General features: G+C 43.9%; 1 protein-coding gene across 7 annotated transcripts in view; it reads right to left on the reverse strand.

Annotated features, from left to right (window-relative positions):
* Positions 1-26,890, reverse strand: part of ATP6V0A1 (ATPase H+ transporting V0 subunit a1) — a 184,540-nt gene that overhangs the window by 43,676 nt on the left and 113,974 nt on the right. For all 7 annotated transcript variants that reach the window (XM_068263441.1, XM_068263440.1, XM_068263437.1 and 4 more), the window contains exons 15-17: positions 26,727-26,845; positions 22,770-22,986; positions 19,252-19,359 (exon numbers count right to left, since the gene is read on the reverse strand). In XM_068263441.1, the coding sequence (XP_068119542.1) occupies positions 19,252-19,359; positions 22,770-22,986; positions 26,727-26,845 (444 nt within the window). The remainder of the gene's footprint in view (positions 1-19,251; positions 19,360-22,769; positions 22,987-26,726; positions 26,846-26,890) is intronic.

The raw sequence follows: 26,890 nt of genomic DNA on the forward strand, positions 1-26,890 counted from the left end.
GGGTCAAGGCTCTTAGCCAATCAGCATGCTCTTTTTCCCCACCCCAAACTCAACCACTCTTCATAACATATAGATGGTATAAACCAATAAAGAGATAAAGCTACAGCTGGTTTAACCAGCTGCCAGACATATTCTGTCCAACAGTGATGTCCATTCATATAATGCAATTTATAAATTACTATCCCATATAATCAACACACAAAGATAGAGAAACCCTGATTTATAATTTAATAGCGCTAATGCTACCTGCCACATAGGAGATAAGAGGGGGTCTGCTTAACCACTTGCCGACCGCCCACAGCCCATGGGCGGCGGCAAAGTGGACGCCTTAAGGACCGCAATACGCCTGACGGCGGCGGGTCCTTAAGGCGTGTCCGGGGAGCGATCGCGTCATCTATGACGCGCGCTCCCCGCGGCGAAAGGTCCCGCCCACCTTGCCCGATACCCCGCCGGCCAATTAGCAGCGCCGGCGGGGTTTAAAAATACGATCTGGCCAATAGTATTGTATAATACACTTTGTTTACGTAACAAAGTGTATTATACAGGCTGCCTCCTCCTCCTCTGCACGCATCTTCGCACGGATCTCGGAGGAGGAGGCAGCCCTGTTAGAGCAAGCACAGAACAGGTTTTTTACACCCACAGACCCCCCGATCGCCCACCCCAGCCTTCAGAACCCCCCCTGACCACCCCAGCAGACCCAAGTTTGCACCCAAGCACCCCCTAATAAACCTATCAATCACCCCCTGCCACTATCTGCCGACGCTATTATTTAGATTAGGTCCCTAACTGCCCCCTAGGGTCCCTTGATCACCCCCCCCTACCCTCAGATCCCCCCAGACCCCCCCCCCAGCCCCCCACCCCTGTATACTGTATACTGTACTGCATCTGCCTCACCCACTGACCACCTGTCTATCACCTGTCTGTCACTTGTCACCACCACCCATCAGAGCAGACCCTAAACTGTCCCTTGGGGGCACCTGATCACCCACCCAGACCCCCAGATTGTCCTCAGACCCCCCCCCCTGATAACCTCCCCAGTGCATTGTTTACATCTATTCTCCCCTGTAATCACTCACTGACCTCCCATCGGTCACCCCCTGTGTCTGCCACCCATCAGATCAGGACCCAATCTGCCCCGTGCGGGCACCTAATCAACCCCCCTCACCCTCAGATCGCCCTCAGACCCCCCCCCCCCCCCAATCACCTTCCCAGTGCATTGTATTTGATTGTGCTGTCATATTGTGCTGTCATTGTATTTGATTGTCCCGTAATTGTATTTGATTGTCCCGTGATTGGCCTGTGATTGTCCCGTGATTGGCCTGTGATTGTCCCGTGATTGGCCTGTGATTGTCCCGTGATTGGCCTGTGATTGTCCCGTGATTGGCCTGTGATTGTCCCGTGATTGGCCTGTGATTGTCCCGTGATTGGCCTGTGATTGTCCCGTGATTGGCCTGTGATTGTCCCGTGATTGGCCTGTGATTGTCCTGTGATTGTCCCGTGATTGGCCCGTGATTGTCCCGTGATTGGCCTGTGATTGTCCCGTGATTGGCCTGTGATTGTCCCGTGATTGGCCTGTGATTGTCCCGTGATTGGCCTGTGATTGCCCCGTGATTGGCCTGTGATTGGCCCGTGATTGGCCTGTGATTGTCCCGTGATTGGCCTGTGATTGTCCCGTGATTGGCCTGTGATTGTCCCGTGATTGGCCTGTGATTGGCTTTGATTGTCCCGTGATTGGCCTGTGATTGTTTCTGATTGCTTCTGATTCCCCACTCGCCACCACCCCCCTGTCACTATCCTAGTGATCTAAAAACAGTGATCAGTGGAAACTGTCACTTTTTTAGTATCACTAGTGTTAGCAGTTAGGCCAGTTAGCTAGGCCCCTTTGTTAGTGTCAGTTAGTGCTCAGCCCACTGCACCACAGTCACTAATTAGCGTCATCACTGTCGCTAATCAACATTGTTACTATATAGTATCTGTAAGTGATCATTACTGATCGCAGTCAGATCTATTAGGGTCACTAGGATCCACTAAAAAACGCAGTGTTTGCCCGATCAGGTCTGATCGCTCGCCTGCACTTGCGTTCAGCCCACCCCACCGCAGTGACAGAATTTTTTTTTCTGATCACTGCAAAAACCACTGTACACTAGCTGTGCACTGTAAACATCAGTTTTGATTTTTTTTTTAATCAAAACTCAGTGATCACAGCTTTCTACCGCTCAAATACTCCCTTTCGCTAAGTAGGTGCTCTTTTTTCTGGGTAGTCTCAGAGGAATACCCCCTAAATTTAGCAGTCCACCATGGCAAAAAAGGGGTATTCCGATGATGAGGTTCTCAGGTACATGGCCCAGTCGGATGAGGACGATTGGGACGAACCATTCGACGAATCATCTGGGTCAGAGTTTGTACCTGAATTGAGCAGTGGCTCACTGACCGATAGTGATGACGAGGTTGAGGTCCCGGCTAGAGCCAGCCGTACCACACCCCATGTCGTTGGACAGCAGGTGGCGCAGGATCAGCCTCAAGGGCAGCAGAGTGGTGCTCGTGCTGGTCTGAGATTTCATGGTGGGGCAGGCAGCACAGCATCTCCTGGACCTAGAACCAGTACTTCCGTACACCCTGGTGAAGTGGCGAGCACCAGCGTGGAAGTTGAAACTGGTTCGGTGGCACGTGTAGTAACACCCCAGTCGCAGCCATCAAGTAGACGGGCCCGTACTACCCCTAGTTTACCAGAGGTGCTGGCAAATCCAAATTGGCAATCCCCTGATACCGCCGCACCCGTACTGCCCCCTTTCACCGCCCAGTCTGGAGTCCAGGTGATGACAGATAATCTAGGATCGCCCCTAGACTTTTTTTATCTGTTCATCACCCAGGATCTCTTAGACCTAGTCGTGGCAGAGACCAACCGTAAAGCCACACAATTTCTAACCGCCAATCCGAATGTCTTCCTTGCCCAGCCATTTCGGTGGAAACCAGTCCAAGTTTCCGAACTTAAAATTTTTTTGGGCCTTCTCTTAAACATGGGTCAAATCAAACAAAATGTGTTGCGGTCTTATTGGTCTACAGACCCATCACAACATGTTCCCTTGTACTCTGCTGCCATGTCCAGGACACGATTTGAGAACATCCTGCGCTTCCTGCACTTCAATGATGATGAAACCTGTCATGAAAGTGACCACCCTGCTTTTGACCGGCTCCACAAAATGCGGCCCCTCATAGACCACCTGTCATCAAAATTTGCAGATGCTTATACCCCTGAACAGCAAATCTGCGTAGATGAGTCCCTCATACGTTTTACCGGGCGCCTTGGCATCAAACAGTACATCCCAAGCAAGCGCGCCCGGTATGGGGTGAAACTGTATAAGCTCTGTGAAAGGGCCACAGGCTATACATCTTATTTTAGAGTCTATGAGGGAAAAGACTCCAAATTGGAGCCGGTCGGATGCCCTGACTACCTGGGGAGCAGTGGAAAGGTTGTGTGGGACTTGGCGTCACCCTTGTTCCAGAAGGGGTACCATCTTTATGTGGACAATTACTACTCAAGTGTGGCCCTCTATCAGCACTTAAAGTTAGAAGGAATCCGATGCTGTGGCACCGTGCGGCATAGTCGCCGGGGCTTCCCCCAACGGCTCATTACCACCAAACTTCAACGGGGGCAGAGGGCCGCATTGAGTGCTGACGACCTGCTCGCGGTGAAATGGAAGGACAAGAGGGACGTTTACTTTCTGTCCACCATTCACGCAGACACGACAGTCCAAATTCAACGGCGAACTGAGGTCATTGAAAAACCCCTTGTCGTCCACGAGTATAATACCAACATGGGAGGGGTGGACTTCAATGACCAGAGGTTAGCGCCCTATTTACTTTCCCGCAAAACAAGGCGCTGGTATAAAAAAGTGTCCTTTTATTTAATTCAATTGGCAGTTTACAACAGCTTTGTTCTCTACAGTAAGGCTGGGAGAACTGGATCGTTTCTACAATTTCAGAGACAGATCACTATGGAACTCCTGTATCCAGGAGGTGCCCGGGCCCAACCCCAAGATGCAACTAGCAGGCTGCATGGAAGGCATTACGCCTATCCGATTCCAAGTACCCCAGGTCACCGAATCCGAAGAAAACGCTGTCGTGTCTGCAGCAGGGCTGGAACAAGGCGTGACACCACTGTTTATTGTCCCCGCTGCCCTGACCAGCCTGGACTATGCCTAGGGGAGTGTTTTGAGAGGTACCATGAGCAGGTACACTATTAGAGAGTAGGGAACTACAGACACAGCGGTAGGCACACAAGGGTCTCTCAGTGCTATTTCACACTGCTGCGATGCGTTAGGGCAAAATGCCTAGCGAAAGTCACACTTTGCGGTCCCCCCCTACGCCGGAAGTGCTTGACTTAACACTAGTGCATGCCTACGTTACTGCGTGGCTTCTGTGGCAATTTCGATCGGCCCGGAAGTCATGTTAGTCTATGGCGACGCAGTTCATTACTAGGCCGAATGCTACTCTTGTGGTATTCCCTGAAGGTCTGTTTTGGACGATACGGTGCGGCGGGCTCGACCCACCGGATATGTCAATATGCAGTGTGAAACCAAACATCTGGTTTTGAGAGAGCGTAATACACAGGGCTGCCAGAAACCTCTCCTTTCACTTGGGACAAAATGCGTAATGTACTTCGCCACAACTCTGTGCGATTTGCACTTCGCACATTGTCCCATGGGGGAGGAGAGGTTTGTCCTCGGGAGGTAAGTTAAAAAAAACAAAAAAAAACAAAAAACAGGTAAGCAAAGAAGCTAATGTTTAGTTTGCAATGTTAAGGTTTTTATTAAAAAAGTTCAGTTTATTAATGTTAATGAAGTAATTGCTTTGCTGCTTGCCTGTTTTTTGTTTTTTTTTGTATTTTTTTTCCTTTTTCCATCCAATAACCTTCCAGGTGGACCGAGCGAACGACTAACCAGCTGCAGCACTGATGGTGCATCCTGACAGAACATTGCGCGTCTGTCAGCTTACACATAAGTCGGTGCATGCAGCGCTGCAGGACGAGATTTCTCCTCCGCAGTCAAAAAGATACGTTTGCCGAGGCATATGGGCCGAGGAGTGGTGTTGGGGATTCATATGCTTTGGCAAACACTTTGTATCAAAAAAGAACTCTGGCAATGATTTGTTCATCCACATCGATCGGTGTGAATGGATAAATCAGGTTTGCCAGGGCATACGAGCTGGTGGGTTTGGATTTTTGGGGCGGCAGCTCCTATGTCCTGGCAGACGCCTTCCTCTTTTTTTTTTTTTTTTTTTTTTTTCTCCAAAATTTTTTGGCAGATATTTTTTCATCCACATTGATTGATTGTTTGACGTAAATTTTTCCTTTCAGCCCACAGTGCATTACCCTTATGCCCAATATAAGGAGTATAGCAGAAACTCCTAATACTGGCCATACATGTAATGATTGCAGAGACCCTAAAATGCCAGGACAGACCCCACGAATGATGCCATTTTGGAAAGAGGACACCCAAAAGTATTCCGTGAGGTGCATGGTGAGTTCATAGAATGTTTTATTTTTTGTCACAAGTTAGCAGAAATTGTGGTTTTGTGGTTTTTTTTTGTTTTTTCACAAAATGTCATTTTCCGCTAACTTGTGACAAAAAATAACATTTTCTATGAACTCACCATGGCCCTCATGGAATACCTTAGCGTGTATTCTTTCCAAAATGGGGTCATTTGTGGGGTTTGTTAACTGTCCTGGCAAGTGGGCGGGGTGCTAAATTTTGAGCACCCCTGTAAAGCCTAAAGGTACTCATTGGACTCTGGGCCCCTTAGCGCAGTTAGGGTGCAAAAAAGTGCCACACATGTGGTATCGCCGTACTCGGGAGAAGTAGTACAATGTGTTTTGTGGTGTATTTTTACACATACCCATGCTGGGTGGGAGAAATACCTCTGTAAATGACAATCTTTTGATTTTTTTACACACAATTGTCCATTTACAGAGTTATTTCTCCCACCCAGCATGGGTATGTGTAAAAATACACCCCAAAACACATTGTACTACTTCTCCCGAGTACGGCGATACCACATGTGTGGCACTTTTTTGCACCCTAACTGCGCTAAAGGGCCCAAAGTCCAATGAGTACCTTTAGGATTTCACAGGTCATTTTGCGGAATTTGATTTCCAGACTACTCCTCACGGTTTAGGGCCCCTAAAATGCCAGGGCAGTATAGGAACCCCACAAATGACCCCATTTTAGAAAGAAGACACCCCAAGGTATTCCGTTAGGAGTATGGTGAGTTCATAGAAGATTTTATTTTTTGTCAAAAGTTAGCGGAAAATTGATTTTTATTGTTTTTTTCACAAAGTGTCATTTTCCACTAACTTGTGACAAAAAATAAAATCTTCTATGAACTCACCATACTCCTAACGGAATACCTTGGGGTGTCTTCTTTCTAAAATGGGGTCATTTGTGGGGTTCCTATACTGCCCTGGCATTTTAGGGGCCCTAAACCGTGAGGAGTAGTCTGGAAATCAAATTCCGCAAAATGACCTGTGAAATCCTAAAGGTACTCATTGGACTTTGGGCCCTTTAGCGCAGTTAGGGTGCAAAAAAGTGCCACACATGTGGTATTGCCGTACTCGGGAGAAGTAGTAAAATGTGTTTTGGGGTGTATTTTTACACATACCCATGCTGGGTGGGAGAAATAACTCTGTAAATGGACAATTGTGTGTAAAAAAATCAAAAGATTGTCATTTACAGAGGTATTTCTCCCACCCAGCATGGGTATGTGTAAAAATACACCCCAAAACACATTGTACTACTTCTCCCGAGTACGGCGATACCACATGTGTGGCACTTTTTTGCACCCTAACTGCGCTAAAGGGCCCAAAGTCCAATGAGTACCTTTAGGATTTCACAGGTCATTTTGCGGAATTTGATTTCCAGACTACTCCTCACGGTTTAGGGACCCTAAAATGCCAGGGCAGTATAGGAACCCCACAAATGACCCCATTTTAGAAAGAAGACACCCCAAGGTATTCCGTTAGGAGTATGGTAAGTTCATAGAAGATTTTATTTTTTGTCAAAAGTTAGCGGAAAATTGATTTTTATTGTTTTTTTCACAAAGTGTCATTTTCCACTAACTTGTGACAAAAAATAAAATCTTCTATGAACTCACCATACTCCTAACGGAATACCTTGGGGTGTCTTCTTTCTAAAATGGGGTCATTTGTGGGGTTCCTATACTGCCCTGGCATTTTAGGGGCCCTAAACCGTGAGGAGTAGTCTGGAAATCAAATTCCGCAAAATGACCTGTGAAATCCTAAAGGTACTCATTGGACTTTGGGCCCTTTAGCGCAGTTAGGGTGCAAAAAAGTGCCACACATGTGGTATCGCCGTACTCGGGAGAAGTAGTACAATGTGTTTTGTGGTGTATTTTTACACATACCCATGCTGGGTGGGAGAAATACCTCTGTAAATGACAATCTTTTGATTTTTTTACACACAATTGTCCATTTACAGAGTTATTTCTCCCACCCAGCATGGGTATGTGTAAAAATACACCCCAAAAAACATTGTACTACTTCTCCCGAGTACGGCAATACCACATGTGTGGCACTTTTTTGCACCCTAACTGCGCTAAAGGGCCCAAAGTCCAATGAGTACCTTTAGGATTTCACAGGTCATTTTGCGGAATTTGATTTCCAGACTACTCCTCACGGTTTAGGGCCCCTAAAATGCCAGGGCAGTATAGGAACCCCACAAATGACCCCATTTTAGAAAGAAGACACCCCAAGGTATTCCGTTAGGAGTATGGTGAGTTCATAGAAGATTTTATTTTTTGTCAAAAGTTAGCGGAAAATTGATTTTTATTGTTTTTTTCACAAAGTGTCATTTTCCACTAACTTGTGACAAAAAATAAAATCTTCTATGAACTCACCATACTCCTAACGGAATACCTTGGGGTGTCTTCTTTCTAAAATGGGGTCATTTGTGGGGTTCCTATACTGCCCTGGCATTTTAGGGGCCCTAAACCGTGAGGAGTAGTCTGGAAATCAAATTCCGCAAAATGACCTGTGAAATCCTAAAGGTACTCATTGGACTTTGGGCCCTTTAGCGCAGTTAGGGTGCAAAAAAGTGCCACACATGTGGTATTGCCGTACTCGGGAGAAGTAGTAAAATGTGTTTTGGGGTGTATTTTTACACATACCCATGCTGGGTGGGAGAAATAACTCTGTAAATGGACAATTGTGTGTAAAAAAATCAAAAGATTGTCATTTACAGAGGTATTTCTCCCACCCAGCATGGGTATGTGTAAAAATACACCCCAAAACACATTGTACTACTTCTCCCGAGTACGGCGATACCACATGTGTGGCACTTTTTTGCACCCTAACTGCGCTAAAGGGCCCAAAGTCCAATGAGTACCTTTAGGATTTCACAGGTCATTTTGCGGAATTTGATTTCCAGACTACTCCTCACGGTTTAGGGACCCTAAAATGCCAGGGCAGTATAGGAACCCCACAAATGACCCCATTTTAGAAAGAAGACACCCCAAGGTATTCCGTTAGGAGTATGGTAAGTTCATAGAAGATTTTATTTTTTGTCAAAAGTTAGCGGAAAATTGATTTTTATTGTTTTTTTCACAAAGTGTCATTTTCCACTAACTTGTGACAAAAAATAAAATCTTCTATGAACTCACCATACTCCTAACGGAATACCTTGGGGTGTCTTCTTTCTAAAATGGGGTCATTTGTGGGGTTCCTATACTGCCCTGGCATTTTAGGGGCCCTAAACCGTGAGGAGTAGTCTGGAAATCAAATTCCGCAAAATGACCTGTGAAATCCTAAAGGTACTCATTGGACTTTGGGCCCTTTAGCGCAGTTAGGGTGCAAAAAAGTGCCACACATGTGGTATCGCCGTACTCGGGAGAAGTAGTACAATGTGTTTTGTGGTGTATTTTTACACATACCCATGCTGGGTGGGAGAAATACCTCTGTAAATGACAATCTTTTGATTTTTTTACACACAATTGTCCATTTACAGAGTTATTTCTCCCACCCAGCATGGGTATGTGTAAAAATACACCCCAAAAAACATTGTACTACTTCTCCCGAGTACGGCAATACCACATGTGTGGCACTTTTTTGCACCCTAACTGCGCTAAAGGGCCCAAAGTCCAATGAGTACCTTTAGGATTTCACAGGTCATTTTGCGGAATTTGATTTCCAGACTACTCCTCACGGTTTAGGGCCCCTAAAATGCCAGGGCAGTATAGGAACCCCACAAATGACCCCATTTTAGAAAGAAGACACCCCAAGGTATTCCGTTAGGAGTATGGTAAGTTCATAGAAGATTTTATTTTTTGTCAAAAGTTAGCGGAAAATTGATTTTTATTGTTTTTTTCACAAAGTGTCATTTTCCACTAACTTGTGACAAAAAATAAAATCTTCTATGAACTCGCCATACACCTAACGGAATACCTTGGGGTGTCTTCTTTCTAAAATGGGGTCATTTGTGGGGTTCCTATACTGCCCTGGCATTTTAGGGGCCCTAAACCGTGAGGAGTAGTCTGGAAATCAAATTCCGCAAAATGACCTGTGAAATCCTAAAGGTACTCATTGGACTTTGGGCCCTTTAGCGCAGTTAGGGTGCAAAAAAGTGCCACACATGTGGTATCGCCGTACTCGGGAGAAGTAGTACAATGTGTTTTGTGGTGTATTTTTACACATACCCATGCTGGGTGGGAGAAATACCTCTGTAAATGACACTCTTTTGATTTTTTTACACACAATTGTCCATTTACAGAGTTATTTCTCCCACCCAGCATGGGTATGTGTAAAAATACACCCCAAAACACATTTTACTACTTCTCCCGAGTACGGCAATACCACATGTGTGGCACTTTTTTGCACCCTAACTGCGCTAAAGGGCCCAAAGTCCAATGAGTACCTTTAGGATTTCACAGGTCATTTTGCGGAATTTGATTTCCAGACTACTCCTCACGGTTTAGGGCCCCTAAAATGCCAGGGCAGTATAGGAACCCCACAAATGACCCCATTTTAGAAAGAAGACACCCCAAGGTATTCCGTTAGGTGTATGGCGAGTTCATAGAAGATTTTATTTTTTGTCACAAGTTAGTGGAAAATGACACTTTGTGAAAAAAACAATAAAAATCAATTTTCTGCTAATTTTTGACAAAAAATAAAATCTTCTATGAACTTACCATACTCCTAACGGAATACCTTGGGGTGTCTTCTTTCTAAAATGGGGTCATTTGTGGGGTTCCTATACTGCCCTGGCATTTTAGGAGCCCTAAACCGTGAGGAGTAGTCTGGAAATCAAATTCCGCAAAATGACCTGTGAAATCCTAAAGGTACTCATTGGACTTTGGGCCCTTTAGCGCAGTTAGGGTGCAAAAAAGTGCCACACATGTGGTATCGCCGTACTCGGGAGAAGTAGTACAATGTGTTTTGGGGTGTATTTTTACACATACCGATGCTGGGTGGGAGAAATAACTCTGTAAATGGACAATTGTGTGTAAAAAAATCAAAAGATTGTCATTTACAGAGGTATTTCTCCCACCAAGTATGGGTATGTGTAAAAATACACCCCAAAACACATTATAGTACTTCTACTGAGTATGGCAATACCACATGTGTGGCACTTTTTTGCACCCTAACTGCGCTAAGGGGTCCAAAGTCCAATGAGCACCTTTAGGCTTTACAGGGGTGCTTACAATTTAGCACCCCCCAAAATGTCAGGACAGTAAACACACCCCACAAATGACCCCATTTTGGAAAGTAGACACTTCAAGGTATTCAGAGAGGGGCATGGTGAGTCCGTGGCAGATTTCATTTTTTTTTTGTCGCAAGTTAGCAGAAATGGAAACTTTTTTTTTTTTTTTGTCATTAAGTGTCATTTTCCGCTTACTTGTGACAAAAAATAATATCTTCTATGAACTCACTATGCCTCTCAGTGAATACTTTGGGATGTCTTCTTTCCAAAATGGGGTCATTTGGGGGGTATTTATACTATCCTGGAATTCTAGCCCCTCATGAAACATGACAGGGGGTCAGAAAAGTCATAGATGCTTGAAAATGGGAAAATTCACTTTTTGCACCATAGTTTGTAAACGCTATAACTTTTACCCAAACCAATAAATATACACTGAATGGTTTTTTTTTTAATCAAAAACATGTTTGTGCACATTTTTCGCGCTGCATGTATACAGAAATTTTACTTTATTTGAAAACTGTCAGCACAGAAAGTTAAAAAAATCATTTTTTTGCCAAAATTCATGTCTTTTTTGATGAATATAATAAAAAGTAAAAATCGCAGGAGCAATCAAATAGCACCAAAAGAAAGCTTTATTAGTGACAAGAAAAGGAGCCAAAATTCATTTAGGTGGTAGGTTGTATGAGCGAGCAATAAACCGTGAAAGCTGCAGTGGTCTGAATGGAAAAAAAGTGCCTGGTCCTTAAGGGTTAGAAAGACTGTAGTCCTCAAGTGGTTAAACACGCATCTTAATAAAAAGTTGTCTGGGTCTCTTAAGTCGTAGAACATGGTGGTAGCATTAACCTTATTAATTTATAAAACACACTGGGAAAAACTAACCCACCCTCTAGGAAAGAGAACATGCTGGAAAACATACAGTTCAAATACAGCCCAAAGGAGTTTAAAACAGCAAACAATCCTATCCACCTACAATACAGCAGGGAATATTACGGCTTATGTCAATGCTGATAGAGGTCTCTAAACAGCTACAAGCACTTTCATGACACTGGAAATATGCCTTTCCTACTGGTGAGTCATACATTGTTCCGAACAAAGATTACAGTGAAAATGAATCATCATCCCTTCAGCTGATTGTATTGGGTCCAGTGAGTGTAGTCTGTGAGTCAGTCAACAGCAGCCTGGAACTGTAACTCGGACAACCGCAGCTTCCACCAAACACCTATTTATTCATTACATTTATTATTTTATTACATATATGTAATAACAAATATGAAGGTAGAAAGAGGACAACTGATTTATTCAGTGAACCATTAATTGCTTAGTTATGAGTATAAGTTATAAGTAACGGGTATGTTTTAAAATTGCATGTATTGGTCTTTTTTTATGGCCATCAGGATTAAAAGATAAAAGAAATAATAATCTCTCGATCCTGACAGGGCAAGGATTCTCAGGGATGGGATGAACAGTGCCACCTAAATACAATTCTAGCTCCATATTTCCAAGACTATGCTATAGCTATTGCTTTCCTAGGACAAATGATTGGTTTTTCCAAAGTACTGGTATACCTGGGCAATCCGTGTCTCCGTTATGGATATCTACCAACCATACACTGCTAACAGGACTGTAAGACTGGTTTGGGAAAACTCAGTAGGGAGCCAGGGAACATCTTCTCTTTTCCATCATCAGAACTTATGTGTAGTGGTTACAGCGGTGTCTCGAAAGTGGAGTGAAGACTGTAGATGTTGCCAATCAAACAAAGAATATTCAAGGATCTGAATATGGTCCAGCACCTTGGCTTGGTTGCCCATACATGTTCATTCCCAGCGAGGGAGAGACAGGGGACACATCTCACTGTGGGGCAATAACAAGACAGACAAGTTCTCTGTAGCACTGGGGCCTCAGTTTCTTCAGACTCCTGTTAAGGTAGCCAAACATTTAGCGATTCAATTGAATAAAAAAAAAATCAACTTTATTGGGCGATCAACTTAGGTATGGTTGATCCAAAGTTAATAGAGTAGTGGCCCCCCACACTACAAGCAGTATCCTATGCAATTCACCTTCACTAATCAATCTGTGATGTTGAATGGTATGTGTACAGTAGCCGATTCCTGTGCCATGGACTGACATCTTTCTTCCTACTCCATAAACTAAGCCGGTTGATTTGACATGATATCAGACACTTTTCATCGATTGGGCATACTGCAACACACTCGAATCTCTCTCGGTTCAATAAAATTATCGAATCAAATTGTCGATTGTACAGGCAAATTGCTAGCTGTATGACCACCTTTAAGGCTCGTACACACACGTCCGAACAATCTCTCCAAATATGTTCTAAAACTTGGTCTGTTGGAAGATAGTTGGGCATGTGTATGGCTGGAAAGCAAGGCGACCAACTTAAAACAGGTTGTTTGCCAGATCCAACCGATGGACCAACCTGCCCAACTGTGCAGGTTGGCACGTGTGGAGTCTTTTGAACAACTTGCAGACATGTTGTGCAGTTTGTCGTTTAAATTGCACGCATAATATTTAAGTTAAATGGTTGTTTAGTTGGTGCCATGGGTACATACTTGTGTAAACAACTTGTGCGGTTGGTCATATTGTGCAATATGTTGGATGTGTGTGTGTGCCTTTGGAGTTAAGGAACCTCTAGGTGCTTGCGTTTAAACATTTTTGATAAAAAAAAAATTATACTTTAACAATGTGCAGGGCAACAGTTTAACTTCCAAAGAACATTAGTTAACTTTACTCATAAGCTGTTAAAGAGACCTCTACATATTCACTGTAAATGACAATTCCTTCTGTACTATCAGTATTCAAAAACTCTGCTTTATATGTGCATATATCATCACATTTCTTCCTAAGACACAAAAGGCTTTTGTCTCCAAAAACTGACTTACTTGCAAATATAAATATGTTCTAAAGTTCTAAACAAAAGAAGAGGGAAGAACGCAGACTTGCAATTAGCTTACTAAGACAGACTTGTAATTAGAGTACTGGAGTTACAGTACATGTTACAGGCAGCCCTCTGTCTTATCTGAGAGAAAGGATCTCTCCAAAAGCACCATTTAACGACCAGCCAACGCCCATCGGCGGTGGCTGGTCGCACCTGTGTTTCTATGGAAACGTTTCCTGTCAGTTCACGGAGGGGGGCTCCGTGAACGGCCTGCGAGCCTCCGATCGCGGCTCGCAGGCTAAATGTAAACACCCGGGGACGTAATCCCCAGTGTTTACATTTTACGGCGCAAAGGAGATCAGCGATCCCAGGCCTCTGATTGGCCGGGGATTGCCGCCATCTGATACGCTGAAGCCTATCTGAGGCAGTACAGGACGAATCGCTGTCCTGTACCGCCTATATTGAGAAGGGAAAAGGAGGGAAGGAGAGGGAGGGGGAATATCGCTGCGGAGGGGGGCTTTGAGGTGCCCCCCCGCTAGGCACAAATAGGCGGCGGCGATCAGACCCCCCAACAGGACATCCCCTAGTGGGAAAAAAAAAGGGGGGGGGGGGCGGCGGGAGTCTGATCGCCTTGCCTGTCACCTCATCTGTGCTGGGGGCTGAAGAGCCCACCCAGCACAGATCATTGAGTAATGGGCTGGTCATTAAGTGGTACAGACCACAGCTGACCATAAACATCAATAATTATGTCTGGGTCCAGGTCAATTTTATTACTTTGATCAAATCTGCCAGTCATTATTGTCCCAACATATCCAATTGATTTCCTTTCAATCAATTCTAAGCAGTTTATAAATTGATCTGGCATGTTGGAAAATCTCTGTTGGAGGGGGGCTGGGCAAGAACAGGGGGATTGATAGCCCATAGCATTACACTACATTGAGCGATGCAATTCTTGTGATTCCATTAATACTCAATATATATCTGCTAAAGTCTATCAAACTAAAAGGGTTGCCCAATAACGGTACAGAATCACCCAAGCAATCAGAAATAAAATAAAATACATCTATTATTCCACCATCAACAAACCAATCTGTACATATCTGTACATGTAATCCATTATAACCAATTCTAAAACCGGTTTTCCCAATCAACTACATTTTTGTTGAATGTTTAGAATCCTTTACAGTCTAAGGTTTATTTCCTGCCAATCTGATCGCTTGGGTGCCATTCAGGGAAGGTATTGATCACTATCCAATTGAATTCCAGTTGCATGGGTTTTGGCACATTAGGTCTTTATCTACCCGTGTATGACTGGTGGGGTACTAAAAGGTGTTAAAAAGGTATAGAAAATCTCCCCATTAACTATGAAAATGCAGCAATTCCAATTATATCAACAAATATGCTATACAAAGAGGCAGAGGGTTGACTGAGTGGAGTGGGAGTGATGTCACGTGCCGGGCTAGGTAAGTGTGGAGAACAATGCCCTTGGCAGTTGCTCAGCTGAAGCAATCCGCCAAGCTGATTGCAGTCCGAGGCGTTGGGGGGCATCGGGGGCCGCTGTACACAACATTAGATTCTTGGCTGTTACATGAAACGAAAGTTTTCTAATTTGTGGATTGTGTTATAAGCAATTATTTTAGCATTTTACTCCATTGTAGGGCAGCATGGAAGAAAAATGGCTAGTTCCCATGCCTTATAGCACGAGTCTCAGAAGCAGATCTGCGCAAAGTTTGTATGTTCTCCCTGTGTTGGTGTGGAAGTCTTGTAGGAACTCTGGTTTCTTCTCATATCTTAAAAACATACTTTTTGGTCAACTGGCTTCCCTCAACATCTTGGTCCTAAAGTATTCTCACAGACAGATTATTTCAGGTAATCTGTAAAGTCCTGCCGAACACTAGTCAACGCAACACAGATGCATAAATGTAATAACTGTATGGCTATCTTAAGGATTTCTATGATTTATTTCCCCATATGAGCAGTGTACAGAACTTAACTACAATTTACTTTTGAAAACTGTATTACTTGAGATATGTGCACATAAAGCAGTTATAATAAATTAATAAATGTTTTGCTGTTTTAAACTCAAAAGTAGGAAGAGAAGGACAGATCTATAAATATAAACAGTTACAGGAGAAAAAGGAAACTTGTGCCATGAATGGACATACAAAGATCATACATACACCCAATCTAAGGACAGATGTTTGCAAGAATATTTGCTTTTCAAAAATTAAGATATTAAAATAGAACTAAAATGATCATTTTGGTTTAAGTGGCAAAAGGGTGGATTGGTAATCAGGAATTTATTGCTATTTTTGATTTTTGGTTGAGAAAGTTTCCTTCATTTTTTTCTCCTCCTGATGGACTGTCTAAGAAAAAGGAAGTGAGGTAAAAGTCTTCCCAATAGAGAACAACAGCAATTAATAAAGTGATAATGAAGCTGGGGGAAAGTCACGTATTCACCTAGTGGCTAGGGTACTGGTTAAGGCAGGCATGGGCAAACTTGGCCCTCCAGCTGTTCAGGAACTACAAATTCCACAATGCATTTGCCTTTATGAGTCATGACTGTTGCTGTCAGACTCCTGCAATGCATTGTGGGACTTGTAGTTCCTCAATAGCTGGAGGGCCAAGTTTGCCCATGCCTGGGTTAAGGGCTCTGCCTCTGACACAGTACACCAGCGCAGATACCGACAGGTAGGTTTAGTCAAGCACGGGGCATCGGGAAGGGGACGACTGTTTTACACTTGGGGAAGGGGGGGGGGGGGGGAATAGCGCCAGGGGCGGCAAGGTGACGAAGCAGCGTCATTAGACTATTTCCAGAAAGATTACATGCTAAAATCGATCGGGAATCGGTCTGCGGTTTATGGGCAGCTGACAGATCTCTCTCCAATCAGATTCTATCAGAGACAGATTTGTCTTTGGGTCGAATCTGCCCATCACCACTAGATGTATGGCTGTCATTATTGATCAGGAATTGCATGCACCATCACCTCCTTACCAATATGCTGTATTAGACTCCTCTGTGTTTTTGTCTTATGAAATCTTAGCAATGTATTATCAATCCCAACTGATGACTCTACTTCAAATGTGCTTATAATATGCAGCATTTGTTTATCCTATATAATAAAACGTAACTGTCACTGCGTCATCCTGTCCGTGTGTCTAAGCATTTGCGGTACTGCGTATGTGCAGCACAAACAGCCGTTGGAACAGGAGGACGGGGCCAGGGAGCCGGGCAGGCGTGTGCGCAGCAGACGGGTGTTACGCGCATGCGCACTAACATGCGGCGGTGTCACAGAAACCTAGAGCCCGATTTTAAACGGGCTTAGGTCAACTAGCTATTATATATCTATATATATCTAAACAGGTTTGTAAAACATCCAGCAAACATTTCTCGCCATCATCCTCACCGTATTTCTTAACCACTTAACAACCAGCTAACGTCGATAGGTGGCGGGTGGTCGTTTGTGGTTTTGCATGGAAACGGCCTTTCCATGCTAGTTCACGGAGGGTGTCTCCGTGAACAGTGTGCGAGCCGCCGATCGCGGCTCGCACGGGTAATGTAAACACTACATCAATACGGCGCTGCTGTAAACGAGGTCGGCGATCCCCGGCCTCCGATTGGCCGGGGATCGCCGTCATTTGATAGGCTGCAGCCTATCCTACATGGCGCAGGACGGATATCCATCCTGCGCAGCCTAATGAGGGAGAGGGAGGTAAGGGGAAGGAGGGAGTGCGGAAAACGCTGCGGAGGGGGAGCTTTGAAGAGCCTCTCCCCCCCCGCTCGGCCACACGGAGCGGCGGCGATCAGACCCCCCCCAGCAGGTCATCCCCCTAGTGGGGAAAAAAAGGGGGGGGGGGGGGAGTCTGATTGCCCTGCGTGCACACGATCTGCGCTGCGGGCTGGAGAGCCCACACAGCGCAGATCTGAAAGAACAGCCCCGGTCCTTAAGTGGTTAATCTCCTCAGGGCACCATTCACACTATGCGCACTGCTGTCAGATATGACGTACTGCACATACTATGGAATCTGCACAATAATATTCCATAGACTTTCATGTTACCGTTTACAATACAGCTGCGATGTAATGCAACCGGGAACATTTTATCAGACAACGGCCATGTTTTCCGGTTGGGTTTTATTGAGTTGCAACCTCAGATGTCTGTGCTATAATGTGCTGCATTTGTGCATGCATTGTATAGTGTAAATAAGTCATTAGCTTAAAGTGGTAATGAACTCTTGCAGTGGAAAGCATAGAGAAATGCACCCTGTATGTATTTAGAGTCTATTTCCCCCTCATATGTGACTAATCACAAGAGTAATTTTTATCTCAGCTGTATCAATTGGTTGCCGATTTGATCTCAGCTGTATCAGCAGCTAATTTGTAAACACATGATGTTAACCCTATGTCTGCTTCCATGAAAGCAGGAAGTAGACACACTGCAGGTGTATTGCAGGATTGGTATCAGCTGTAACAAAAATGTTTTTCTTTAAAGGTTGTTATCTTATTGTGTAGCATTTAGAGCAAAGAGGAAGCTCTGAATTCAGGACGCCTTTAATGGTGACAGCTGTAGCCACAAAGCTTAGATGGACTCTATCCTTTATTTCTACAAAGAATCCTTTAAAGTGGACTTGAACTCACAACTTCATCTCAGCTCTAAAAGATATGCAGAGCATAATAACCTTCAAAGAAAAACATTTGTTACAGGTGATACAAATCCTACAATAAATCGTTTCTACTTCCTGCTTTCATGAAAGCAGAGATATTGTAAACATACTGTGCTTTCAAATTAGCTTATCTGCCATGTCAGTCAGCTGACACAGGGGAGAAATCAAATTACAACTTGTGATAAGGCACAGTTGAGGGGGAATTAGACAGACTAAACCATCTAAATACATACAGGGTGCATTTCTCTCCGTTTTCCTTCAGTCTGTCCTGTTCATTTCCACTTTAAGAAAAAAGTGAAGAAATTAACACCAAACGATGCAACACAAGAGTGGGCAGACATATGAATTCGCCGCTGGGAGACTTGGGCGCAGGATACAGCCGGTATGGTTTATCCTGCTGCTGCACAAGTTCCCGGCAACGTTAAATACTATTCCCCCTCTAGGTAGACGTGGATAGTGGGAAATGATGTAATTCGGCTTCCGGCTATTGCTGAAGACCGAATTACGGTGTTTAAAAAGTAACTTCAGCTCCGTCTTCTGACAGCCCCGAAGTTACTCACTGTGCGCCGCTAAAGCCATAATTCCTATTACGGTCTATGGTGGCGCCGGCTGCACCCAAATCTCCTGCGCTGTAATTACAGCGCTCGTGAGAGAGGATCAAGAGGCAGAAGGGCCAGTATATACGGTGGCATGTTTGGGCCTGTAAGCATTTGTGGAAAATGAACAGAAGCTGCTGGTGTTTGCACCAAACTTATCAGCTTTTGGTGAACACCTGAGTCCCTCGGGTCAGAGTAATATTTGAGAAGCCTCGCAATTACAAATATCTGTCCTTTAAGCACTGAGTGTGTGTATGTATTCAATACGCTAACAGCTTTTATCTCTGCAGTGTCACTCTGCCTCTAGTGATAAGCAGACCCCTGGTGACAGTGCAGAGAGAAGTACAGGGCACAGCAATAAGAACACATTCTCCCAGGTACTCACCAAATGTTTCCTCCTTAAATACTGTCGGCGCAGCATAAAAGGTTTAAGAGCCAGCATCCATGGAATACAGAGAAGGGCACATATTACCAAGAAACACTGCAGCCCTATCTGCAAAATAGGAGAAGCAAACATACACGTTACTCAACCTACAGCCAACTATTATACTTAACTGGAGAGGAAACATGAAAATAAGAATACGATAATTAGACAACAAAAAGATTCTCTGCTAGGGTAAAACAGCAATCAGTGATACTGGCCACAAATGTACCAGCATGCCAACGTTCCTTTTCATGCAAGGTTTAATAGTGAACTGGCAATCAGGAGTAGGCCTGAGGGTGGGCAAAACAATGCCCTGGGGCCCTGTCTGTATAGGAGTAACCAGGCGTTCACACTCTGCCTTCCTACTACAGTGGAGGAAATAATTATTTGACCCCTCACTGATTTTGTAAGTTTGTCCAATGACAAAGAAATGAAAAGTCTCAGAACAGTATAATTTCAATGGTAGGTTTATTTTAACAGTGGCAGATAGCACATCAAAAGGAAAATCGAAAAAATAACCTTAAATAAAAGATAGCAACTGATTTGCATTTCATTGAGTGAAATAAGTTTCTGAACCCCTACCAACCATTAAGAGTTCTGGCTCCCACAGAGTGGTTAGACACTTCTACTCAGTTAGTCACCCTCATTAAGGACACCTGTCTTAACTAGTCACCTGTATAAAAGACACCTGTCCACAGAATCAATCAATCAAGCAGACTCCAAACTCTCCAACATGAGAAAGACCAAAGAGCTGTCCAAGGATGTCAGAGACAAAATTGTAGACCTGCACAAGGTTGGAATGGGCTACAAAACCATTAGCAAGAAGCTGGGAGAGAAGGTGACAACTGTTGGTGCGATTGTTCGAAAATGGAAGGAGCACAAAATGACCATCAATCGACCTCGCTCTGGGGCTCCACGCAAGATCTCACCTCGTGGGGTGTCAATGGTTCTGAGAAAGGTGAAAAAGCATCCTAGAACTACACTGGAGGAGTTAGTGAATGACCTCAAATTAGCAGGGACCACAGTCACCAAGAAAACCATTGGAAACACATTACACCGCAATGGATTAAAATCCTGCAGGGCTCGCAAGGTCCCCCTGCTCAAGAAGGCACATGTGCAGGCCCGTCTGAAGTTTGCCAATGAACACCTGAATGATTCTGTGAGTGACTGGGAGAAGGTGCTGTGGTCTGATGAGACCAAAATAGAGCTTTTTGGCATTAACTCAACTCGCTGTGTTTGGAGGAAGAAAAATGCTGCCTATGACCCCCAAAACACCGTCCCCACCGTCAAGCATGGGGGTGGAAACATTTTGCTTTGGGAGTGTTTTTCTGCTAAGGGCACAGGACAACTTAATCGCATTAACGGGAAAATGGACGGAGCCATGTATCGTGAAATCCTGAACGACAACCTCCTTCCCTCTGCCAGGAAACTGAAATTGGGTCGTGGATGGGTGTTCCAGCACAACAATGACCCAAAACATACAGCAAAGGCAACAAAGGAGTGGCTCAAGAAGAAGCGCATTAAGGTCATGGAGTGGCCTAGTCAGTCTCCGGACCTTAATCCAATAGAAAACCTATGGAGGGAGCTCAAGCTCAGAGTTGCACAGAGACAGCCTCGAAACCTTAGGGATTTAGAGATGATCTGCAAAGAGGAGTGGACCAAGATTCCTCCTAAAATGTGTGCAAACTTGGTCATCAATTACAAGAAACGTTTGACCTCTGTGCTTGCAAACAAGGGTTTTTCCAGTATTAAGTCTTTTATTGTTAGAGGGTTCAAAAACGTATTTCACTCAATGAAATGCAAATCAGTTGCTATCTTTTATTTAAGGTTATTTTTTCGATTTTCCTTTTGATGTGCTATCTGCCACTGTTAAAATAAACCTACCATTGAAATTATACTGTTCTGAGACTTTTCATTTCTTTGTCATTGGACAAACTTACAAAATCAGTGAGGGGTCAAATAATTATTTCCTCCACTGTATATCACTTTACTCAAAAAACAACTGATTTTTCTATCTGCTTTTTGCTGTCAAACAAGGTACAGGCAAAATACTGCATAAAGGTGAGTTTGTAGCTGCTCTGTAGCGCACTATCTAAATATTGATAATGTAGCTGCAGCAAAGCATGCTTAATGGTAGAAAGTGTTGCTTTCCAGATGGCCAAGCTGAAATTCAGTCTATCCTGACATTTTGATCCTCTTATTGCTGTATTGGTATCATGCATTCTGCTGCCTGACACCAGCGCTGCTTTTGCTCCTTCAGAAAAGTTCAGGTCAGGTGGAAATACAATGCTATTTTCACTTCTGAGTGTTATCTCACCTAAACAACTTACTTTGCCACTTATTTGTGAAAGAGCCTTTGAGAGAGAATTAGGTGCACTGAATGCGGAATTGTAAGCCGATGGTACGCACCATGGACCACATTGGAATGCAGGAGAATAACCCTGCATACCTCGCTCTTGCCTCCCGCACTCAAGAGCATTCTTGGTCATCCCTTGTTCGGGGGAGAGGGTTGAAGGACAAGAACAGACGCCCAACCTTTTTTGAACTACACTGAAATCATGCAACTGAGATTTTCACACATATTTTGAGGTACGTAAATTTCAAAGCTTTTTTCCAAAGCTATTTTACTTATGCTGCGGGGAAGGGAAGCAGAGGCTAAAGTCAAATTTTCAGACAGGCAGAAATAGGTCTGTTGCAACATTCTCTCTCATCACCTCTCCCGTTCCCTCCTCTTTATCACCTCATTCACTCCCCTTAATGGGTGGGGAAGAGGAGGGAATGGGCGAGTCATAGGAGGGAATGTCACTGCAAGCCTGTCTCTTCCCGCCTGAGCAGTTGACTTTAGCCAAAAGTCAAATTTTTCTAGATTATGGGGTCCGTGGGGTGGGGCAAAATGGGCAATGCACAGAGGTATGCGAATCCAGCAAGAACATATCTCTGTGCTTACCTTATGTAGCTTTGCCTTGCATTAGATGTGATTTGAGCAGTTTCCTGTAAATACAGTAGAAAGTGGTCTTACAAATGCTTAAAATCCACTTCCTGTGTACTTCAAGTCTGCATCTTCATTTAGAAGACATGTTCTCAACTGTAATGCAGGGGTTCGGGGAAATGTATTCAGGAATCTATAAATCTTCCTACTTTGAGTGTCACATGGTCATACCTGACTGATCGAGCCACCACCTACATACAGAGAGAATTGGATGATATCTGCTGTATCGGTGGCTTCTTAGGCCAGCATGTCTGGCACATGTAGTATTCTATCCACCATTTTGTTAAAGTGATGCAGAGCCGAAGCTTGGGATCAAAATCGTATACTCAGCTGAAGAGAGGGAAGGCTCAAGATCCTATTGATCCTGAGGCTTTCCTCTCTTTAGGTAAGAATCTAATTTTGTACCTGAGCTTCAGCTCAGGAACACTTTATAAAACACATTAATCAGATTGCGATTTTAATTTGCATTGTTTAGTTTAGGGGTACCCACCTGTCCTCTATACAGCATAGGGAGGTTCTCATCAGTGTAGTTAAACAGGAACATGTTGATGAAGTGAATGAGCAGGCTGGGAGCAGTTCTGGAGGTTGCAGCATCATAAGCACACCACTTGAACACGATTAGTATGACCAGGTACCCAAACAGAGATGCCATAAAGATCATTTCTGGGATAAATCCCAAATAAATATTCATGGGCTTCTTAAAATATCTGTTAAGAAAAGACACAATGTAGGTAAGCCCTTGTCATCCAATTTGAGGATATATTTTAACAAGGTTAATAAACAACTATCCTTAATATAGCTGTTGCAAAACATAAAAAAGTGCCAGATTCACCCACTGCAAACACAAAGAAAGTCCATAGTTAAAGGAGAATGAGCGTTAGTTCTAATTAGAATTCACACGCAGGAGGTAAAACAAAAAAAAACAGTACACTACTCCATTAAAGGGCAACTGGAGAGAGAGGAATATTGGGTCTGCCATATTTATTTCCTTTTAAAAGGAATCTAAAGGTCCGTACACACGCCGGACTGGAGGCAATGACGGGTCCGTCGTCACCTCCCGCCAGGCGGATCGCTCAGAAACAGCCGTATCAGTCTGCAGACAGACTGTACACACACCGGACTGTCGCTGGAACGCCCACCCAGCGGGAGGTGACGACGGACCCGTCGTTGCCTCCAGTCCGGCCTGTGTACGGACCTTAAAGTGAAAATAGATTATGAAATAATGATTTGTATGTGTAGTACAGCTAAGAAATAGAACATTAGCAGCACAGGTATGAGTCTCATATGGTTTCCAGTACAGGAAGAGTTAAGGAACTTCAGTTATCTATGAAAAAGCTTCTTTGAGCTCTCAACCCAACTTGGGTCAGCTACAGTGCTGTTTTCTAAAGCACTTTTCTCAACCTGTCTATCATGGTTTGTTTGTTTAAGGTTTTACTGCAGAGCTAACGACCCTTTGAACTTTAATGCTCTGTTTCATAGATTAAAAAACAGAGTATAGTTTGTAAACTGCAAATATTAGAGAATGATGCAAAAAAGCTAAATACCTGAAAATAAAAATAAGAGACACTATTACCCGTACTACACATACAATTCATTATCTTAAGTTTTTTTTTGCTTCAGTGTCACTTTAAGCAATACCAGTTGCCTGGCAGTCCTGTTTATCCTCTGCCTCTGATACTTTTAGCCATAGACCCCGAACAAGCATGCAGCATATCAGGTGCTTGTTATATAATTGTCAGATCTGTCAAGATTAGCTGCATTCTTCTTTCTGGTGCGATTCATACACTACTGAATCACACCTGCCACAGACTAGCAGGGCTGCCAACTGGTATAGTTTAAAATGAAATAAATAAGGCTGCCTCCATATCCTTCTCAGTTCAGTTGTCCTTTAAGGCTTTTGACGGTCCTCTGTTATCTTTACATTGCAGGTAGCAGTGGGCAAAAAATATTCTTCAAAATCAGCAGCTGGTCAATTAACCAGCAGTTAGACGCTTTAACAAGCTACATTTCATTGACTTCTCAGGTAAGGTACATTTTCGTGTTCTTGGCTATTAGTGTGTGTACGTCTCCACCACCTTCACGCCTCCAGACATATCTTTCAAAACTGCAGCCATCCATCCTTTCCTTTAAAGTGAACATGCAAGTTGCCTGGCTGTCCTCCTGATCTTGTGTCTCTAATACTTTTACTATAGACCCTGAAGAAGCATGTGGTCTAGGTGCTCTGACCAATCAGAATAGGTTGTCCAATCGCTCAACCGCTTCCAATGTTTAGACCCCAGGGAGGTGACCAGTCAGCACCTGGGCTCAGAACAGGTGCAAAGGCCTGAGTGCTAAAACGTGTGTATTTACACTGAGCTACAAGAAAGAATTGAGCTTTTATAGATTTCAAATACAGGTTGAGACCCAGTCATATCGTACTTCTAGTTTAGGCGCACTGACAGGCTTAGCCACATGCTTGTTTCAGGTGTGTAATTCAGACACTACTGCAGCCAAAGAGATCAGCAGTACTGCCAGGCAACTGGTAAATATGGCAGCCTCCATAACGGTGTCACCTTGGGTTGCTTTTAAAGTGAACATGAGTGGCTGGGAGTGTTCTGCGCCTGCACTGTAGTACTGCACAGGTGCAGAATGCTCCCAGCAGCGGGAGCATGGTCGGGCATGCACAGTACGCCTGATTGGCCAAAGATAATGGGGCATCTACCGGACCATCCAGGAGGCATAGGATGGTGGCAAGGGAGTGATCTGCGTGGAGGGGGCTGGAGAAAGCCCCAGGTATGAATAAAACGTTTCCCTCCTTTCGTCTCCGGTTTACTATAAAAATATTTTTTATAGGTATCTCATGGTTTTATTTTATACTCAAACATTTACAAAGCAGAATGAATGTTTTATGGTCTCTGCTCAATGGCAGCCTATTAAGTGTCCCAGAGGTAAAATACATGAACTGCTGACTTTTTTATTCCTCCCCTGCCCTTAGAAGTTATGACTGTAAAACTAATGGCTGTAATTTGCTTATCAGTGAGGTTTACTATATTCCCGACAAGGTACCAAGACAGAAGTCACTTGAATGCCTGAATATGAACTCTTTCAGGCAGCAAAATAAAAAAAAGAAAACCAGTTTGGTTATTAAAATGGTTTTGCACTGTACATACAAATGTGTATCTCTCATGTCACAAGTTGCATCAGGTACACTTTAAAGGGAACCAGAGAGGAACGGGGGGTGAAAAAAGAAACAGATTTTATACATACCGGGGGCTTCTTCCAGCCCCTTAAGCCTGAATCGCTCCCACGACGCCATCCTCAGCTTCCTGGATCCGCCGGTACCGGACCCGTCACTTCCGGCGGACGCGGCCAATTGTCCGCATCACAGGGGCTCCCTCCATACATGTACGCATGCGGCTGCGCAGTTAACAGCCACATGCGTATCTGTATGGGAGAGCACCCTGTGATGCGGAGAATTGGCCGCGTCCGCCGGCCGACTTGCCGACTCGCGGCAATGACGGGACCCGGTGGCGGCTGATGCAGGCAGCGGAGGAGTGCGACGTGGGAGCGATCCGTGCGTATGGGGCTGGAGGAAGCCCCAGGTATGTATATTGCATCCTCTCTGGTTCCCTTTAACAGGAGGTCAGAAAGTGGTCCCCGGGCTGGAAAACGTTGGGGACCCATGATTTAGACGATACTGAAAACAGATCAGCAGGACTGCCAGACAACTGGTACTGTTTAAAAGGAAATAAATATGGCAGCCTCCACATGCTTCGCACTTCAGGTATCCTCTTAGGGACTTAACTTTTCACCACAAATTAATCTTGGACTTTTGGATCAATTAGGTGTCAACTTTCCAGAACCAGAAAACAGACACTGGGAATCTGACTGGTTGCCACCACAAGTAATTGAAACTGTATATTTCTGATTTCCACAAGTCAATGAAATGTTAAAGAGACACTGAAGCGAAAAAAAAAATTATGATATTATGATTTGTATGTGTAGCACAGCTAAGAAATAAAACATTAAGATCAGATACATCAGTGTAATGGTTTCCAGTACAGGAAGAGTTGAGAAACTCCAGTTGTTATCTCTATGCAAATAAGCCATTAAGCTCTCCGACTAAGTTAGTCGTAGAGAGGGCTGTTATCTGACTTTCATTATCTCAACTGTTCCTGGACTATTTACTTTTCCTCTGCTAGAGGAGAGGTCATTACTTCAAAGACTGCTCTGAAAGACTCATTTTGAATGCTGAGTGTTGTGTAATCTGCACATATTATGGAATAATGCAATGTTAGAAAAAACACTATAGACCTGAAAATAATAGTATGAGAATTTTTTTTTTCGCTTCAGTGTCTCTTTAAATGTAATGTACAGCAAAAGGAGAGGAAGAGCAAATATTGCCTAACTATAAACTCTTAACACTGTATAATAGCATCCAGTAAACAAATCATACAAAAGTACATACATGTGGTTCAGAAGACTGAGTGTAACCCCAAAAAGCATATGTATGATGCCTAACACAACGGACATCTTCATTTTGAAAGAGTTCAGGAAGGTCAGCTTGTTGGAGGCCAAGCTCCAGATCTGTAACACAGAAAGAGCAACGTCAAAACTGCTTTGAAGATTAAA

The sequence above is a fragment of the Hyperolius riggenbachi genome, chromosome 12, assembly GCF_040937935.1.
Source record: "Hyperolius riggenbachi isolate aHypRig1 chromosome 12, aHypRig1.pri, whole genome shotgun sequence".
NCBI classification, from domain to species: Eukaryota; Metazoa; Chordata; class Amphibia; order Anura; family Hyperoliidae; genus Hyperolius; species Hyperolius riggenbachi.